At 48.9% G+C, this 21,109-nt stretch overlaps 1 protein-coding gene across 1 annotated transcript in view; it reads right to left on the bottom strand.

Moving 5' to 3' along the window:
- Positions 1-4,802: 4,802 nt before the first annotated feature.
- The window catches only part of LOC137215489 (tetrapeptide repeat homeobox protein 2-like), a 26,270-nt gene continuing 9,963 nt past the window's right edge, over positions 4,803-21,109 (bottom strand). The window contains exons 3-5 of the mRNA XM_067720775.1: positions 15,866-15,934; positions 5,849-6,018; positions 4,803-5,318 (exon numbers count right to left, since the gene is read on the bottom strand). Of these exons, the coding sequence (XP_067576876.1) occupies positions 4,803-5,318; positions 5,849-6,018; positions 15,866-15,934 (755 nt within the window). The remainder of the gene's footprint in view (positions 5,319-5,848; positions 6,019-15,865; positions 15,935-21,109) is intronic.

Below are 21,109 nucleotides of genomic sequence, written 5' to 3'. Positions count from 1 at the left end.
GAATATTTCCATCATTCCAGAAAGTTCTATTAGGCAACACTGGCCTAAACCCCTTATTTCACAGGAGATGCAAAAAGAGATTTCCTAATTCCGTAATTTCTTCTTTATTTGTTGGCTGTAACTCTTCTACAAGGAAGAAACCTCTGTTTAGCTGTTTGTTTACTCTGAATTACAATTTTCACAGGAAAGGCAGGAGACATACACGATTCTGCTTACTTTAGCAATGTTTAAATCAAAGCCTCAACAGATTTCTCTTTTTTTTTTTTTTTTTTGCGGTACACGGACCTCTCACTGTTGTGGCCTCTCCCGTTGCGGAGCACAGGCTCCGGACGCGCAGGCTCAGCGGCCATGGCTCACGGCCCCAGCCGCTCCGCAGCATGTGGGATCCTCCCGGACCGGGGCACGAACCCGCGTCCCCTGCATCGGCAGGCGGACTCTCAACCACTGCGCCACCAGGGAAGCCCTTTTCTTTCTTTTCTGAGGACCATAATGAACCTGTGGGTTTTTACGTATTTGATGTCTTTCAATCTGCTGCTAATGTTCTTCTTCTTTATTTTTTTAAAAAAATATTTATCTATTTTGGGCTGTGCCGGGTCTTTGTTGTGGCATGCGGGATCTTCAGTTGCGGCATGCGGACTTCTTAGTTGTGGGATGCATGCGGAATCTAGTTCTCTGATGAGGGATCAAACCCAGGCCCCCTGCAGGGGGAGTGCGGAGTCTTACCCACTGGACCACCAGGGAAGTCCCTGACATTCTTCTTTTGAAGCTCAAATAATTCCACCTTTGGCTTCTTCACGTTGGCCCCCAAGTCTCTGGACAGAACCCCAGTCATCCTGGAGAGCGTCATATTTTTGGTGTGACAAGATGTTCTAGGCTTGCTTTGATTTTTCCTGCCTCTGACCTGGAGCCAGCCTTTACGCCAAAACTCGGGTTACTTCCCAGAGGGAAATAATATGTTAGAGACAATAATCTGTACTCTTAGCAATCTAGATGAGCGATAACAAAATCTCCAGGCTCTCAGCGGTCAAGACGCCCGACACTGCCCACCTGTCTTTGAGTGGGAGAGACTCATTCTAATTGGTCAGTGCCTCTGCCTCTCGGTGTCCCTTCTCTGCTCCTGTTTCCTCAGTGCGCTTCTGTATTTATCCCTAACAGGGTCTGTTAGACAAGCAGGAGAAGCTTCTGTTATATCCTGGTAGCCGCCAGGGCTGTCCGCCCTGTTATGTCTGTCCACCCCCTCTCCCCAACCTCTGTAAATAACCTGTCACATGACTCCCTTCCCTCTCTCCAATCTGATCTAATTCTCTCCCTGCTCTCTTGGGCCCTCTAATGCTCTCTCCTATGCCGGCCTGGCCTAAGAGGATTGGAGCATTTGCTAGATGGGACCAGGACAGGGTCAGAGGACCGGCTGTGGGGAGACTCAGGGGCCAGGATGGCCACAGGAGGGCGGTAGAGGAATGGGGAGACGGAGAGACAGTGGGGCAGAGAGGAGTGAGTGGTGCCCCCACCTGAGACGGGGGTGGGGGTGGGGGGACGGACGACAGGGGGTGGGAGAGGGGACTTACTCCCTGGCCGTGATGGTTAGCAGTATTTGCATGGTCACTGGATACATATTTATTCTATTTTATTTATTTATTTTTAAGATTTAATTTTATTTATTTTTGGCTCCATTGGATCTTCGTTACTGCGTGCAGTCTTTCTCTAGTTGTGGCGAGCGGGGGGCTTCGTTGCCGTGCCCGGGCTTCTCATTTCAGTGGCTTCTCTTGTGGAGCACGGGCTCTAGGCGCGCAGGCTCAGTAGTTGTGGCGCACGGGCTTAGTTACTCCACAGCATGTGGGATCTTCCCGGACCAGGGCTTGAACCCGTGTCCCCTGCACTGACAGGTGGATTCTTAACCACTGCGCCACCAGGGAAGTCCTGGATGCATATTTAAAAAATAAAATAAGGTAAAATGTAAATGAAGAGGGTGTGAGAAAAAAAGGGATGGAGGAACCGAGAGACAGAAGAAACACTGTCTGGAATTTCCAGTGGTATGTGCTAGGCATTGTGCAAAGAACTAGGATTCCATCAACTCCTCATAAACCTCTTTTATGTTAAATATATACAAAAACTGTATATATTTAATGTACACAACTTATCGAGTTTGGAGATAAGTGTAATGAAGTTTTGATTAAAAATGCAAATACAACCGAGTATGTCTCTGAATCTCAACAACATGTTCCATCCACTGCTCAGGTCATCGCAGATAAATCAGGGAAAGGACATTCTGCAGCTTCGTCTTTTCTTCCTGAGAGCATCTCCCCGGGACTTACGTTGGGAAGGGCGTTCCAGAGACCCTGACAGCACCAACTGCTGAAATGTCAGTCTCATGGCCACCAAGGAAGCAGGGGTTTGAGAAAGGTTTGGACATCGTCTGCCAATATGTCCCATGTCCCCTTCAGCTCTCCTCTGACCACACTGAGATTCTGCAGGTGCTGGCCTGGCCTGGCCTAAGAGGTTGGGCCACGTGGTGAGTCAGACTAGGTCATGGCCAAAGAAACCTGCTGGGGAGAAGCCCAGGGACTGAGGGGGAGGGAGAGAGACCAGAGAGGGAGCGGAAAGGGGAAGCATGGGTCTCCGCAGGGCAGAGAGGTGGAAGACGGGTGAGTCAGAGGAGGGAAGAGCTGGAAGTGGGGGTGGGCGGTTGTTTCCACGGCAGAAGAGTAAGGCTGCCCATTTCCTCAGCACTTCCTGCGTATCAGGCTCCGTGCCCAGTGTGTAAATGACACACTCTGTGTAATTCACACCCACCCCCAGGTGGTTGTTACCCAAAGCGTCATGGATGTCCCGCTGTCCACATGACTTTCTCTGAACGGTCCAAGAAGCAGATAGACTTGGTAAGACTCGAGAGAGCAGAGGGGTTAAGGGCTGTGGTCTCCGGCTGGGCAGCCTTGTTCACGCTCAGCTCAGACGCCTGAGATCTTCTCAGAAAGGCACTTGAGTGCTCTGATATTTGGTGTGACCTCCTGTAGGCGAGGGATTAGGCTGCTGGCCTTAAAGGACCTTTTGTAAGGGTATTAGAGTATAAAGGGCAGCAGCTGTCACATGGGGAGTGACACAGGCTGGGGGGACCTTGCCAGTTTGGGTTTTGAAAGCAAGACTCGGCTGCCTCAGTTTCCTCTCCTTTCTGCCCCGCCCCCATCTCCCCCTCTCTGCTCTGCTGTGTCCCCTCTCTCTGCCTCTGATCTGTCTCCTCTGCCCCTCAGTGTCCTGGAGGGGTCTTTGTGTTTTTTCTGTCTCCATTCCTACCGAGGTCTCTCTGATAAGCACAAAGGGTCTCATTCTATCCTGGCAATTGTCTCTCCACCTCCAAACCACAGACTGTCATGTGGACCTCTAAATCCCTGTTAATTCTCACTATATTTTGCTGAGGCCGGCCTGGCCTAAGAGGATTGGAGCATTTTCTAAATGGGACCAGGACGGGGCCAGAAAACTGGCTGTGGGGAGACCCAGGGGTCAGGATGGCCACAGAGAGCAGCAGAGAAACTGGAGACAGAGGGAACATGAAATTGGTGCAAGGTTATAAGGACCATGGACCCCAAATAAAGACTTTGTAGATATCTATCCATCTATGACTGGACCCTTGACTTATGACAAATTACCCAGCCTCTCCATAAACTGACCATTGGAAATCCGTGAGGAAAAACCAAAAAGAAATCCCTATCTCACACTATACATCCACAATCAATTCTAGATGTTTTAAGACCAAAATATGGGAGTTAAAGAAGATTTTAGAGAAGAAGACAATATCTTTATAACCATGTGATAATGAAATGTCTTAAACAAGAGAAAAGAAAAAGCATTAACGCTAGAAGGGAAAAGAACAACTCCACCACCACCCCCCCAAAGCCCTGAGCTATATTGAAAACAGGCTGGGGATCTCAGACCGATGTTATCTGTAAACCGTTTTCAGTGTGTGACAAGACAAGTAGACCTTGACCTTCAGCTTTTATAAACTTTTATGTCAACCTGAAAGTGGGGGCATATCTTGTGAAAATCATTTTAAATTTTTAAAAAATAAATTTATTGTTTTACAGCATATCAGCTTGCCACTGATGGAAAGAAAAACACTGGTTCATCACAAAAGATAATGAGAGGCACTGAAATACACAACATTAAAATAAAGAAATTCTACTTATAGAAGAAATACACATCGGAAAAATGTTTGCAACACTTTAACCACCAAAAGGGATAGACACATAAATCCAAACAAATTAAGAAAAATGGGGGAAAAGGACAATTTACAAGTATTCCTAGTGTCCGATTAACACGCGAGACGATCTTGCTTAACTTGTCCATCATTGGAGACATCAATATTAAAACTACAAAGGAGCCACAAGACGGCAGATCGGCAAACATTAAAAAGTCTCAAATCCTAAACGGCCGGCAGGCTGGGCTGGAGCGCTGAGCTAATGATGTTGGTTCAGGTCGCATAGGAAGTTCTCCGGCAGCGTCCGCGAAACCGGAACACACACCGCGAGCAGCAATTCCACAGCTCACTTAGGCATTGACAGAAACGCCCACGGGCGCCCCGAATAACGGGGCGGGGGCGGGGACATTCAGAGCTGCGCGACCGGTGACACAAAAATGTCCCCTCCCCAGGCTGGATCAAGAGAGGTGCAGTCACGCTGCGGAGAGTAACCGGCTGTGAACCCCAAGCAGCCACATCTTCCCGCACCGCGTGGGCGCCAAGCGCAGGCCCCCAACGCCCTAGTCCCCTCTGGCCCCGCGGGGTCTGCCGGGCTTTGCGGGGACAGATGACCCTATAAGTTCAGTAACCGCTTGGGGTCTAAGTCGTTCTCATCCACAGACTCATCTCTCTTTCGGGACCCAGACATCAAGGGAGAGGGGGATCCGGGGGAGGGGTCTTGGGGTGAGAATACCACTGTAAAATCTGGAATTGGAAAAGGATCTGGGCCAAAGTTGGGGGCGTAGGGGTCCAGAGGCCAGACTGGGGCCGGGGCCGGGGCTGAAGCAGCCTGGACGGGCGCCTGGGCGCCTTGTGCCGGGGCCCACATGGCCCGGCCGTGGCTGGGGATGCTGGGCTCTGGCGCTGGGAGCATCCCCGCGGGGCTGCGCGCAGGCGGGCTGCGGAATCCCGGGCCGTCTGGGAATGCGGGGCCGGCAACTGCGGCGGCAGCGGCAATGACAGGGGCAGGCGGGGGCCCGGGGGCGCAGGGGATCCCGGGGTCCATGGGAGCATCGCGGGCCCTCTGGCTTCGGCCCTTGGCCAGTCGCTCCAGCCGCGAGCGTTGGGCCCGGCGGTTCTTGAACCACATCTGGGGAGACAGGGGACCGGGAGGAGGCGTAAGAGGCGAGAGGCTGCGTGCACTCGCCTCTGCCCCGGGTATGAGGCTGCCCCGCCCGGGTGAGAAGCCGGCCTCCCCTCTCCCTCGGCCCTCCAGACCCAATTTGTTGCCCCTGGTGTTCAGGAGGCCGCCGGGGAGGGGTGCAGAGGGCAGGAGGGCCTGGGGGCCAGGAAGGGGTCTGCCCGAGAGGTCCGCGGGTTCAGAGTCCCTGAGGTCTGGGCACGGGGAGACCACGGGGGGCGTCAGTCCCGGCCGGATGCGCTTGGAGGGCTTGTATGGCACAGGGTTGAGGCGGACTCGGGGTCCGGCCCTGGGTCCGCACCCGGGAGACCCCTTGCTTGCTGCGTGACCCAGGGCAGCACCGGACCGCTTTGGCCTTGCTGATCCCCTCCTGCAGCGCGAAGAGGGCGGAAAGGTGGCCCAGGGGCAGGGCACTTGATAGGCGGCGAGGTGGGAGCGCGTCTGGCGGGGGGCGGGGCCTGGTGGGGGGCGCGTCAGACCTGCAGTTTGTGCTCCTCTAGGCTGAGCCTGGTCGCCAGGCGCAGGCGGTCCTGGTAGCCGGGGTACTCATTCTTCTGGAAGTATTCCTTGAGTACGTCCAGTTGCTCTTTGGTGTACACCGTGCGCTCCTGCCGCTTCCTCTTTGGGGGTCCTGCGCTCCGTGTGGGGCCTGGCCAAGGGGGAAGCAGGGTCACATGAGCCCCAGCAACAGCCCCCAGCCCGCCTGGCACCCTCTGCCTACCTGCGCCAGGCCCTTGGGAGCAGCCGGGGGGCTCAGGCCTGAGGGCGGCAGGCAGTGCGTGGAGAAGCCTGCGGCATCGGGACCAGATGTTCTTGGTCGGACTCAAGCTCTCCGTACTTCAGCCCCAGCCCCTGTACCTCTCTGGGCCTCAGTGAACACAGCTTTGAAATGGGCCTGATCACAGCTCCTGGAGTACTGCAGGGCCCCCAGCCTGGGAAGGCACGCAGGACAGGCTCCTTAGCGCTCCCCCTCTCCCATCCAAGGGCTGGAGCCACCCTGACGTTTACAGGGGACCACTGTGTGCCAGGCTCTCTGCTCATCTCACCCCAGTAATGTAATTCCATTCCGCAGACTCCGCTAAGCCCTCCCCACAGCACAGCGCAAGAAGCGCTCTCAGACAGCTGGGCCCTTCTCTGGATGCCCAGGAGGCCTCCCAGCCTTGGCCCTAGGACACCCCTTGCACAACCCCACCGCCGGCCCAGAGCCCTCCTGGTGGCCCAGACTCACCCATGAGAGACTTGGGTTCTCGCTTCCTCCTCAGTGCTGCTCTGCTGTCTGCATCTGAGGCTCTGCTCACAGGGCCTGGGGCTTACATCCCAGCTTTATGCTGTGCCCACCTGGGCACACCCTAAGGGTCCTGGAACCCACCCTGTCTTGCCCCACCCTCAGACTCACTCCTTTGCAGGAGATGCAATCATTGATTAATCCTTTTTGTATTGAGCCAGCAGCTACTCGCTGGGCCTTTCCTGGGAGCTGCTAATAGCCCTGTGTGTTAAGACAGCCTGGGTCCTGCCCTTTTCCCTTCTGGGATGAATGAACTGGGTCTGGTTTGCCTGTTCGACTCAGGATCTTGGGTCTCAGGAGCCCAGCTTTCTGCCTCTCCCGGCCGCATAGACCTGGGACTAAACATCAGACTGAACTCCTGGGTCGTGCCAGGGTCTCCTGGGGTCAGGGGGGGACACAGCTTAATATGCTCATCCCCAGGGGACTTTTATTATCATCAGTGGGAGATGACAATTAAACAAGTGATCAAGTACAACCTGAAACAAAGCAGAGAGAACTCGTTATTCGATTTACGTCACTCTCTGTTGCTCACGCGGGCGTCCTGCCATTTACTCTGCTCCTTTTTGGCAACATTCAGCCATAATTGTACATCTTTTCTGCTTCTTGGGCAGCTAGGAACACACTGGTCACCAGGACAGTCGATGGTGCTGCTGTCGACAGGGGAGAATCTAGTAATGTCCTTGATCTGTAAGATGTGACTCGAGGCCACCTTCTCCCTACTTTTTATTTATTTATTTTTTTTTGCGGTACGCGGGCCTCTCACTGTTGTGGCCTCTCCCGTTGCTGAGCACAGGCTCCGGACGCGCAGGCTCGGCGGCCATGGCTCACGGGCCCAGCCGTTCCACGGCATGTGGGATCTTCCCGGACCGGGGCACGAATCCGTGTCCCCTGCATCGGCAGGTGGACTCCCAACCACTGCGCCACCAGAGAAGCCCCTCCCTACTTTTTAAAGGAGATTAAATGGAACATCGTGATGTTTAGATGGGCAAAGATTGAGAATAGGCTCCATGCCAGGAACTGGTAACCGAGGGGCTGGGGAATCTGGCTGTCCCACGCTTTGGGAGTGTAGGCTGGTGTCGGAGACATTTCGTGATAGCTGCCAATACCCTCAGCCAAAGACCATCAGGGAGAACCTGGTGGGGCATCTGTTCTGTCCAGACACCTGAGTGGGTGACTCCATCCTCTTTTGGCAGGACCTTCATGGGGTCAGGGGTCAGGGAGTCAAGGGAGAGCACAGCTGACAAGGCTCGCAGTTCATGGTGCTGGAAATACGTGGGAGATCAAATTCAAAGTCAAATAAAATACTTAGATGTTGTTATTATAGGTCAAGTTCATTGTTTTTAACTGCTACTTAGTGTTAGATATAGTAATAATCCATCAGCTCTTCCCTATCAGGCCTCATAAATCTGCTGGGAAAGCAGGAGTGACCAGAAAAGGAAGGTCCCTGCCCTCAAAGATTTTGCAGTGTGGTAGTTTATTTGGCCAATAAAAGCATAACTAGATGGACAAACTCACTGATACTATTTTAGGAAAATGTATAAATACGGAAATGTTCATGGCAGCGCTAGTCACAGGAACCAAAAGGTGGAAATTAAACAGAAATGTCCATCTATTGATGGAGGGATAAACAAAATGTCATTTATTCATGCCATGGAGTATCTTTTAACCATGAAATGGAATAAAATACTGATCCACACTACAACGTGGATGAACCTTGAACCCATTAGGCCAATAGAAAGAAGCCAGGTACAAAAGGCCACACTCTGTATGGTTCCGTTTATAGGCGATGTCCAGCATAGACAAAGCCATAGAGACAGAAGGTGGATTCGCGGTTTCCAGGAACTCGGGAGAGAGGAAAATTGGGACCAACTGGTGACGGGTATGGGGTTTCTATCTGGGGTTATGAAAAAGTTCCAAAATGGATTACGGGGATGGGTGCAGAACTCTGTGAATACACTAAGGAGCATTGAATTGTATACTTTAAATGAGTGAATTTTGTTATGTGAACACCTATCATAAAAATATAGAAACGAATGCAATGCTCATTTTATTGCCTACTGGATGGATCAAGATGGGTTGGGACGCAGGATGGGGAATGTGTCTTTCTCTCAGTGCTGATGGAATGAAGGTTGGTAAAAGATTTTTGGAGATTTTGGAAACTGAATTGGTGAGACTGAATAGGAGCGAATGAACGTAGTACCCTTTGGTTTTTGTCAAGAAGAGATTTGGGCTGGCAGGATTCTTGACCCCTGTGGGCATCCACGAATATATTGATATTTTCTTGAGCTACCAATCAGCTGAGTTAATGGGATCAATCTGTGTCCTTGAATAAGAGAAAGAATAGATAATTCTTGGTAACTTCAGACTGTGGAATGCTAATTAACAATTAAAAGGACTGAGGGGTATTTAGTGACAATTGATGATTGTTGAATTGATGATTTGATGATTTTCAGTGATGAAAATCAATTTTCAATTGATTTTCAATCAATTGAAAATCAATTTCAATTGATTTTCAATCAATTTTCAATTGATTGAAAATCAATGTTCAATTGATTATTTTCAGTGATTTTGCCAAAATAAATGTGTCCAGACAGAGTTCTTGTTAGGTTTTTTTTTTTTTCTCCTGAATCTCCTAGAATGAGAAAAACTCAAAGTTGATGACTAATGGTGTGTGATTGGATGAGTGTGCAGTTTTTGACATGGAGTAATGTCTCAGACACACTGTTCATTTCTGAGAATGTATACAGTCCATAAGCACATATTATACACACACACACACACACACACACACCCCACAACATATATCCATAATATATCTGCATTGACAACAGCAACAAAACACCCAGTAAAAATGAATTACCCAGAGGCTGTGGAGAATGATGTATGTTCATTTTCTCTTTCCTACTGCTTAACTATTATTATTTTTTCATTTGCAAGCAGGAAAACAAGGCCAATTTCTGTCTCTGGATGCCGCCTGGGGCCACGTGGTTGCCTTGCCTTCTGTTCTGACCTCATTCATCCCAGGGCTGGATGGAAACCCAGAGGGCAGAGCCCACCCAGGGACAGCTGGGGGAGCAGGGGCTCCTGAGTGTTCCTCCTTGGGTTTCCCAGACTGCCGTCCCATTCCCAGATTCAGATGGATGGGGAGGGTCGCCTACGGCCCAGAATCCCCTTGGGCAAAAGAGACAGAGATGGGAAAGGAGTCGGTAAAAATATGTGCTAAGAGGAGGAAAAAAGTAGTTCTTTTATTTTTGATTCAATCAGAACAGAAACAGTGGCTCTCTCCCTATCCATCAATTCCTTGATCTCCTCTGCAGCCGCTTCCCGGGCAAGCCCTGCATCTGGTCCTCCCCGTTTGGTTGATCTATCTCTGCCTCCTGCCTGGGAGATGCCCACAGACGGCGGGACCTCTCCCGCTCTCTGCAACGAGAGGCATCACTAAAGGAGCAAGCTGGGCTTTGAAGACGATGCTGGGGAGATGGAGAGAAGATGGGGGAGGGGGATTTGATCTCTGCCTTTTAGAACTTCCTGGCCTGTCTTTCCATCATTGGGGCTCTTCTCTAGGTCTCTAGACATTGCTCTCTGCCTCTTCTTTCATTCTTGAAATATAGTCTATTTGCAGATTCCCTATTTGCCAATTTGCCTACTCGGTAAAATTTCTTTGTAACACCCAAAGGAAGACTCCTTTTCTCGTTATATGCAGACGTGTGCAGAGCTGTGAAAAATTCGAGGGGCCAACCTCGTGTGTGCTCGCAGCCGACCTGGAACACAGGGACACTCTGCCTTGTTTCAGCCCTTATACTAAAAACAGGTGCCCTTTTCAAGGTCTATTTGGGGCCGCATTTTGGAGGTATCTTTGTGCTTTGAAAATTGTAAGATTTTATATTAATATCGTTTTAACCATTCATAAGTATACAATTCAGTGGCAGTCACTACATTCACGATATTGTGTAACCATCACCACTCTCTATACCTAAAACCTTTTCATCATCCCCAACAGAAACTCTGTACCCCTTAAACACAACCTCCCTTTCCACCCTCCCCCCAGCCCCTGGTAACCTTTGCACTATTTTGTATCTCTACGAACTTGACCACTCTAATTAACTCCTATAAGTGGAATCGGACAGCATTTTTTCCTCCTGTGTCTGGCTCATTTCACTAAGCAGCATGTCTTCAAGGTTCTGCCACGTTGTAGTGTGTGTCGGAACTTTATTCCTTTTTATGGCTGGAGAATATTTCATTATGTATGTATAGACCACATTTTGTTTCTCCATTCATCTGTTGATGGACACTTGAGTTGTTTCCATCTCTTGGCTACTGTGAGCAGTGCTTGAACAAATATTGGTTCAAGTCCCTGCTTTCAATTCTTTGGGATATATACCTAGGAGTGGAATTGCTGGGTCGTGGTTTTTTTTTTTTTTATTATTCTTCTGCGGTGCGCCCACTGCTGTGGCCTCCCCCATTGCGGAGCACAGGCTCCGGACGCGCAGGCTCAGCGGCCATGGCTCACGGGCCCAGCCGCTCCGCGGCATGTGGGATCTTCCCGGACCGGGGCACGAACCTGCGTCCCCTGCATCGGCAGGCGGACTCTCAACCACTGCGCCACCCGGGAATCCCGTCGTGTGCTATTTTTGTGCTTTTCGTTGGCGATTTCACTGTTTAAAATGCCCCTAAGCATAGTACTGAAGCGCTGTCTTCTGTTCCTTCCCAGAAGGCAGTGATGTGTCTTACAGAGAAAATATGTGTTCGAGATAAGCTTCCTTCAGGCACGAATTACAGTGCTGCTGGCCACATGTTCAACATGAAAGAATAAACGATATATGGTAAATATAGTGTCTTTAAACAGAAATGCACATAAAACAAGGTGACCCATTGATTGGTTGATGAAAAGGCCACTAGGGGCTCCCAGAAACATAGGAACAGAAACGAATTCGAGAATTCCATGTTTGAAGTATCTTTATAGAACGTAGCTGCTCAAAGAACCGCAGCAAAAGATGTCACAAGTGAACTCAGAGCTTGGAAAGGAGGGACCCCTCAGGGGCGTAACAAGCTCTGGGGTCTAATCTGGTGGGGGAGGAGTTGCGAAAATTCCCAGCAAAGTGCCAAGTGCCCGGGAAGAGTTGAACCTAACAGTGACTCCCTGACCAGACAGCTTTCTGCCTCCACAAATTCCTCTTGATGTCTCATCCCTGCCCTATTCAGAAGGTTCTGGAAAGAACATGGTATGTGGCATCTGTGAATCCCTGAGGCTCTCTGCAGACGGGGAGCCTGCAGACGGGGAGGTAGGGAGGTGAAGTTGGGGGGGAATGGGAATAGGGCTTGGGGGCGCTCCTGAGGGCAGCCCAAAGGCTGCCAACATCTGTCCCATAAAAACACACATGCCAACAATGAATAATTCTAGAGGAGGAAACAGGGTCCCTAAAGAGAGGAGAGATGGTCTGAAGCCGCAGGCAGAAGTGTCAGGCTCTTCGGTAACCACAGGGTGACAGCCAAAGGTGGGAAAACTCCCAGCATGAGGAGTAAGACATCTCGGCACCCAGGTGCCCTCCCTGCCCCTCGGCGCCCCGCTTCCGTCCCCCCCCCCCCCCGCCAGCCCTGCCTCTTCCTAGGGGTCTCAGTGTGTGAGAAGCCTCACACCTCCTCGTCGTGGGATTTCACTAAGCAGGAGTTTTCATTCTGTCCCGACAGTCTGTCCCTTCCCCTCCCCCACAGTCCGTCACATGACTGTCCCCCTCCCAAATCTGATCTAATTCTCTCCCTGCTCTGCTGAGGCCGGCCTGGTCTAAGAGGATTGGATCATTTGCTAAATGGGACCAGGACAGGGTCAGAGGACCGGCTGTGTGGAGACCCAGGGGCCAGGGCGGCCGCAGGAGGGCGTCAGAGGAGACGAGGGGAGGGAGGACCAGAGAGCAGGGGTGGCGGGGGCGGGGGGGGGGGGCAGAGGGCGCATGCGCACTCCCTGGCTGTTAAGGAAACATTTAAAGGGTAAGGAGGGTTCCAACGTAGTTGATTTCAAAAAGTGTATCCCGAGCCTGTATCCTGATTTCCTACCCACTCTCCCCTCTCTGTCCCTTTGGGAGTAACGGGGAGTTCTGGAGGCAGGGAAAGGGGTTACCTGTGTGGGAGTCTGGGGGTGTCTGACCACGGCTCTGAGAGATGACCTGAGGTTCCTGGCCAGGGAATGTTCTGGAAGGGTCTGACCTGCCAGCAATCTTCTGCAGAGCCCCGAGGTCTAGCTCATCTTTGGAGTGTTCAAGGAAAGCATTCGTTTTTTTTAAAAAGTACAGTATTTAAAATATATTTTGGGACTTCCCTGGCAATGCAGGGGAGACAGTTTCGAGCCCTGGTCCAGGAAGATCCCACATGCCCTGGAGCAACTAAGCCCGTGCGCCACAACTACTGAGCCTGCGCCCTGGAGCCCGAGAGCCAAAACTACTGAGCCCACATGCCACAGTTACTGAAGCCCGGACGCCTAGAGCCTGTGCCCCTCAACAAAAAGAAGCCACCGCAATGAGAAGCCGAGCACTGCAACAAAGAGTAGCCCTCGCTCACCGCAACTAGAGAAAGCCCGCACACAGCAACAAAGACCCAACGCAGCCAAAAAATAAATAAATAAATTTTAAAAATTAAAAAATACATTTTTAATAAATTTAAAACTATTTTTCAAATGCCTGCGTTTTAACTTTGAATATAGTAAATAGCGATTGATATAACCAATCTCCACCAGGCTCCCTGGGTCCTAGTTAACTTTCAAAGGCTGGAGAGGCCCTGGGCTGTGTCTGTACGTCCCAGTGAAAGTCCCGTTAAGACTCTGAATTGCATGTAGCAGGGCTGTCGAGGACATTGGTTTCAATGGGCAAAGAAGCCATGGCCCAAATATCGTTTCTTTTCACCACTGTGTGTCTCTGCGCAAGGCGTGTGTTTCTGTGTGTCTCCTTTGCATCTCAGTTTTCCTCCTCTGAAGACCTGAGCTGATAATCCTTATCGCTGAAGCTGACAGTTTGTCCAGTATACACACCAGTATGGAGGTTCTAGCTGTTCTACCCAAATAAAGTCCTGAGTTTGGTAAATAGCCCCTCCCCAAAATAGGGGAGCAATCCTCCCTATTTGACTGGGTTCAGGGGTTCTCAGAATGTGGGACTTTCAGTGCTAAATTGGGACAGTCCCAAGAAAACTGGGTTGGTTGGAGACCTTATCCCTATGTCCCTCTGGAGCCCCTGTGTGTCCTTATGGTCCATTCACTACAGGGTTAATATCATTATGGCCTGGTCCAGCACCACAGGCTCTGCCATCGCTATTGGGCCCAAAGAATATTTTGTAAGTATAGACATACACATATACCTGCATACACCATATATCTGCATACACAGATATAAATGCAAATATATTAATGTAATATATATAATATGTCATATGATCTATAATATAATTATGATATATATAACATTACACACATATATGTCTGTTTATCTATCTAATACATGGTATTGCCAGCCTTCCATTTTAGGCATTCTGGTGTGGCATAGAGGCATCACTGTGAGGTCTTAATTTCCGTTTCCCTGATGATTGATGAAACTGCATCCTGTATTGTGAGTTGATGGACAATTTACTATCCTCACTTTAAAAAAAAATTTGTTTATTTTTGGCTGCATTGGGTCTTCATTGCTGCACGCGGGCTTTCTCTGGTTGCAGTGAGCAGGGGCTACTCATTGCGGCGGCTTTTCTTGTTGTAGAGCATGGGCTCTAGGCGCTCGGGCTTCAGTAATTGTGGCACGTGGGCTCAGTAGTTGTGGCTCGTGGGCTCTAGAGCGCAGGCTCAGTAGTTGTGGCGCACGGGCTTAGTTGCTCCGCAGCATGTGGGAATCTTCCCGGACCAGGGATCGAACCCGTGTCCCCTGCATTGGCAGGCGGATTCTCAAACACTGCGCCACCAGGGAAGCCCTAGCCTCACTTTTGAAATGTCTGTTTAGGTCTTCTGCAACCTGGGTGACTTTCAAGGCAATGGTGTTTCCTAATCCCAAATGGTGGAGCCAGGGAAATCTGGGGACCAACCAGTGGGGTTGGTGCCCTGGCGTTCAGGAGCTGTGGGGTCCAGGCTCCCACCTGAGCAGGTGCCCGGACAGGTGAGGCCTGAAGGCTCACATCCACTTTGTGGGTGGTCCTGGAGATAATCTACAGTTGGAGAAAGCAAGCCTTGGGGGAGGAAGGTGCCTGCCCCAGGTCAGGCAGGATGTTCTCCATCCATAAGGACCCACCAGTTGGAATCCCCAGCTGCTCAGACACGGCATCCAGGCCCAAGGGAATAATATCTCAGGGAACAATAATCCAGTGAAAACTTCCCACGAGGTAGGTCTTATTGTCATCTCCACTCCACAGAGGAGGAAACTGAGGCTCGGAGAAGCAGAGTCCCAGGTCCCATCACACACATAAGTGACAGAGCCACGGCTGAGCCAGCACCGGCCCCCCAAGCCTGAACCCTCCTGACCGCGAAGCTACATGGCCTCTTCAGATGCTCCCCACAGCCCCACGGATGTCAGATGTCCATTTCTCAGCCGAGACAGGTTCTGTCAATTCCCAAGGACACACGGGGGTGAGTGGCACAGCCCAGAATAGAACCCAGCTATCTTGGGTCCCAGAGCCCTGCCCTTGACTCCTCAAATCTACCTGGAATCCCCCCAGATAGGATGAGGCCAGTCCCCTCCCCTGCACTCACTGCAGCCCAGGTCTGTGACATGGGCTTCTCTTGGCTCATCTGACTGGATTATGCTGGTAACTTGTTATTGTCCCCACTTTACAGATGAGGAGACCGAGGTCCAGAGAGGTTATGTGAATGGCCCAAGGCCACACAGCGAGTAAAGGGTGGGCTTCACATCAGCCCTTGGCAAGACTCCCCCGACTAGGCTGGTTCACGCTGTCTCTGCAGGCCTGGGTGGCTCCCGTGTCCATCGGGGACAAGGAGCTGGGATGGACGCCCTCACTTCCTAACATGGGATTCATGGGCTAGTTAGAACCCAAAGTAATCAGCTCAGCGATAATGTGATCCCTGAAGCATCCGGCATCCCAACCTCACTCTCTTCTTCTGCCATCATGAGTCCCTGGTCCTTTTGGTAAAACACACCACAACTTCCCTGTGTGCGTCTCTACCTGCCCCTGCCCCTCTGCCATTCATTCCGCCACTAATGCATCCCATCCAAATTTCTTGAGCATTTACTATGCATCTGGGACTGTCCCAGGCACTGGGAATACAGCTGAGAACAAGGTGAATATGATCCCAGCCCTCCTGGAGCCCACGTTCCCATGAGAGGGGCAGACAAGCGACAAGGCAGTGATAAGAATTTTACAGAAAATAAAATTGCGTGAATGTGTTAGGCAGCTAAGGGGGTGCAGGTGTGAGGAGCCCTCAGTCTTGCGGTAGAGCTGAGACTGAAACTCATCAATGACCTGATGCAAATGTCCTCCAGCATCTCACACTACCTGGGGCCACCCCCGCAGTCTAACCCCGTTCCCTCCTGCTGCAATCATGGGCCCTTGACAAACACCAAGATTCTTTCTCTTTGGTACCTTTCCGTCTTGGTCATTCCGTCGTTGAACAAATGAATATTTATTCCGTCTTTGTACCTCTCCTCTATCTCACTATATCTCTTAGTCCTTTTATCTCCCTCAGTGTCCCTGTCTTTCTCTTGCTGTCCACCCCCAGCTGCTCTGGGACCCTGCCTTGTGGGCCATGATGGGCTCCTTCCTTGTGCTTGGCTAGTTTTGGGGACAGAAAGAAGCCAGGGCGACAGAAGGCGAGTGAGTGGTTAGAAGCCGGATCACAGAGAGCTGGGCACAGGGTGGATTGTCTTCTAATTGTGGGAGGAGTTAAGGCTCCGATCCTGAGCAGAGAACTGATGAAGATTGAGGCTGTGGCGGTGGGGAAGAGAAGCTTCTGCCATCCTCCTGGTCTAGGCTACATGCAGTCAAGGTGGTGAGGAAAAAGTTAGATTGGAGATGATATTTTCCTCCAATACCTTAAAAAAAAAATAAAGGCATAATTTACATACATTAAAATGCATATATTTTAAGTGATGAGCTTGGTGGATTTTGACAAATGCTTACCCTTCTCAGACCTATCAGGATGCAGAATATTTGCACCACCCCCAAATTCCCTCATGCCACTTTGCAGTCAATGCTCCTTCTGCACTCCAGGCAACTTGCTTCTTCTGATTTCTTTTTTTAATTGAGATCTAATTCATATACCATAAAATTCACCACCGAAAGTGTACAACTCAGTGGTGTTTATATAGTATAGTCGCAAGATTGTGCAACCGTCACCACTATCTAATTCCAGAGCGTTTTCATCACCCCAAAAAGAAATCCTGTCTGTATCCACTAAGCAGTCAAACCCTATTATCTATCCACGACCAACCCCTGCCCCAGTCCCTGGCAATGATTTTCTGATTTAAAAAAATGTGTTTTGTTCTGGAACTTTGGAATTATACAGTTCAATGGGTGTTTTCCAACACTACCAAGCAATTAACACGATTCTGACACTACCTACCTGGAGACAGCATCAGATCCCACAGGCTAAGTCTCAGGCTCACAAGACTGTCCCCCTCATCCCCTTTAGGCACCAATCTCAAGTCCACATTGTCCCCTGTGCTCCTGACCTACCAGCCATAAATCGGACGTTCCCATGATCCCCTCGTTGGGTTTCATTAATTTGCTAGGGAGGGCCCACAGAACTCAAGAAAACATTTACTCACTAGATTATTTTATTATAAAAGGATTTTAACAGCCAGATGAAGAGATACAGATGACGAGATCCAAAAGGCTCCCAAACACAGGAGCTTCTGTACCGGTGGAGTTTGGGATGTACCACCGTCTCAGCACATAGATGTGTCCTAGTTCACCAACCTCGAAGCTCTTAGAATCCCGTCCTCTGGGGTTTTTATGGAGGTTTCATTACATTGACATGATTGATGAAGTCCTTGGTCCTTGGCATTTAAACTCAATCTCTAGCTCCTTTCACATCCTAGGAGCGGGTAGGTGGGTGGGGAGCGTTAGAGAGGAGGAGGGGACTGAAAGTTTAATCCTCTAATCCCATGATTGGTTCCCCTGGCAATCAGCCCATCCTTAAGTCACCTAGGGCTTTCTGAAGGTTGCCTCATTATCATAACAAAAGACACCTTTATCTTTCTCATCACAGGAACTCAAGGTTTTAGGAGCTCTGTGCGAGGAATGGTACCAAGACCAAAGATATATTTCTTATTATAAGTCACAATATTACATGCCGTATGCACTCTTTGTGTCTGGCTTCTTTCACTCAGCGAAAGGTTTTGTGAATCATCCGTGATGTTGTACATGTAGTAGGATGTTCCTTTCTCATTGCTGAGTAGTATTCCATTTTATGACTATGTCACACTCTGTTCTTTTTTTTTTTGCGGTACGTGAGCCTCTCACTGCTGTGGCCTCTCCCGTTGCGTAGCACAGGCTCCGGACGCGCAGGCTCAGCGGCCATGGCTCACGGGCCCAGCCGCGGATGGGATATTCCCGGACCGGGGCACGAACCGGTGTCCCCTGCATCAGCAGGCGGACTCTCAACCACTGCGCCACCAGGGAAGCCCCACACTCTGTTCTTTTACAGCTCAGTAGACATTTGAGTTGTTTCCCATCTGGGAGTAGTATGAAAAAAAAAAGCTGCTATGAACGTTTCTGTACAGGTCTTTTTGTGGACATAGGTTTTCATTTCTCTTGGATAAATATCTAGAAGTGGATCAACTTATAAGGTTAAAATAGTTCATCTTTATAGAAAATAGCCAAGCAGTTCTCCAGTGTGACTTCACCATCCTACTCCCACCAAAAAGTGTGAGAGTTCCAGTTGCTCCATAACCTCACCAACATTTGTGATGATCCTTTTCACTGTAACCATTTTGCTGATCATATGTAATATCTCATTGTGGTTTTAATTTTTCTTTCCCTAATGACAAATAATGTTGAATATCTTTTTGTGCCCTTATTGGCCATAAATTTTGTGAAGTGTCTCTTCCAGCTATTTTATTATTGAGTTGAAAGAGTCTTTCTTATGTATTCTGGATATAAGGTCTTTGCTAGCTATACATTTTTTAAAAAATAAATTTATTTATATCATTTATTTATTTTTGGCTGTGTTGGGGCTTCGTTGCTGCACGCGGGCTTTCTCTAGTTGCGGCGAGCAGGGGCTACAGGGGCTACTCTTTGTTGCGGTGTGCGGGCTTCACATTGCGGTGGCTTCTCTTGTTGCAGAGCACAGGCTCTAGGTGTGCGGGCTTCAGCAGTTGTGGCATGCGGGCTCAGTAGTTGTGGCTCACAGGCTCTAGACGCAGGCTCAGTAGTTGTGGCGCATGGGCTTAGTTGCTCCGTGGCATGTGGGATCTTCCCGGCCCAGGGCTTGAACCCATGTCCCCTTCATTGGCAGGTAGATTCTTAACCACTGCGCCACCAGGGGAGCCCCCCAGCTATATGTTTTGCAAATAGTTTCTAACAGACCGTGGCTAGGATTTTCTTTAACTTGATGTTGTTCGAAGGGTAGAATTTTCCCATTTTGATTAAGTCTAATTTATCAATTTTCTATTTCATGGTTATTGCTTTCTCTGTCCCATCTATCTTTGCCTACTTCCCCAGGTCAAGAAAATATTTTTCTTTTTTTATAGGTGTTTTATACTTCTGCTTTTCATATTTAAGACTGTGATCTCAAATTAACTTTTGTGTATTGTGTGAAGGAGAGATTGAGGTTCTTCTTTTTTTTTTTTTTTTTAAATGTGGATATCCAATTGTTCAGGCACAATTTATTGAAAAGAATTCCCTGTTGACTTGCTTTGGAACATTTGTCAAAAATCAATTGACCAAATACTCTCTGACTTCAGACTATACTCTACAGCTACAGTCACCATACTGTATGATACTGGGACAAAAACAGACACATAAATCAATGGAACAGAATAGAGATCCCAGAAATAAACCCATGCACTTACGGTCAATTAATCTATGACAAAGGAGGCAAGAATATACAATGCAGAAAAGACAGGCTCTTCAATAAGTGGTGCTGGGAAAACTGGACAGCCACATGTATAAGAATGAAATTAGAACATTTTCTCACACTATATACAAAAATAAACTCAAAATGGATTGAGACCTAAATGTAGGAGTGGAAACCACAAAACTCCTAGAAGAGAACATAGGCAAAACACTCTTTGACATAAACCATAGCAATATATATGTATATATTTTTTGCATCTGTCTCCCAAGGCAAAGGAAATAAGAGCAAAAATAAACAAATGGGATCTAATTAAACTTAAAAGCTTTTGCATGGCAAAGACAGCCATCAACAAAACAAAAAAGACAACCTACCAAATGAGAGAAAATATTTGCAAATGATATGACCAATAAGGGGCTAATATTCAAAATATATAAACAGCTCATACAACTCAATATATTTTAAAAAGCCCCTTGATTAAAAAATGGGTACAAGAGGGCTTCCCCGGTGACGCAGTGGTTGAGAGTCCGCCTGCCGATGCAGGGGACACGGGTTCGATCCCTGGTCTGGGAAGATCCCACATGCCGCGGAGCGGCTGGGCCTGTGAGCCATGGCCACTGAGCCTGCACGTCCGGAGCCTGTGCTCTGCAACAGTGAGAGGCCCGTGTACCGCAAAAAAAAAAAAAAAAAAGGGGGTACAAGAGCAGAATAGACATTTTTCCAAAGAAGATATAACAGCTGGACAACAGGCACATGAAAAGTTGCTCAACATTGCTGATCATCAGAGAAATGCAATTCAAAACAACGAGATATTACCTCACACTGTCAAAATGGCTATCATCAAAAAAACTACAGATAACAAATGTTCGTGAAGATGTGGAGAAAAGGGAATCCTTGTACACTATTTTGGGAATGTAAATTGGTGCAGCCACTGTGGAAAATAGTATGGTGGTTTTTCAAAAAATTAAAAGTAGAACTACCATATGATCCAGCAATTCCACTCTGGGTATATATCCAAAGAAAACAAAAACACTAATTTGAAAAGATACATGCACCCCAATGTTCATTGCAGCATTATTTACAATTGGCAAGATATGAAAGCAATCTAAGTGTCCATCAACAGACGAATGGATAAAGAAGATGTGGTGTGTATATATACAATAGAAAGAATGCAATTTTGCCATTTGCAAAAACATGGATAGACCTGGAGGGTATTATGCTAAGTGAAATAAGTCAGACAGAGAAAGACAAATACTGTGTGATAACACTTATATGTGGAATCTAAAAATTCAACAAACTAGTGAATATAACAAAAAAGAAGCAGACTCATGGATATAGAGAGCCAACTAGTGGTTACCAGTGGGGAGAGGGAAGGGGGGAGGGGGAAAATAGGGGTAGGGGAGTAAGAGGTACAAACTATTAGGTATAGGATAGGCTCAGGGATGTACTGTACAACACGAA

This window comes from Pseudorca crassidens, chromosome 20 (genome assembly GCF_039906515.1).
Source record: "Pseudorca crassidens isolate mPseCra1 chromosome 20, mPseCra1.hap1, whole genome shotgun sequence".
NCBI lineage: Eukaryota > Metazoa > Chordata > Mammalia > Artiodactyla > Delphinidae > Pseudorca > Pseudorca crassidens.
The sequence above is the reverse complement of the archived record's forward strand: the minus strand, read 5'-3'. Positions and strand labels throughout refer to the sequence as shown.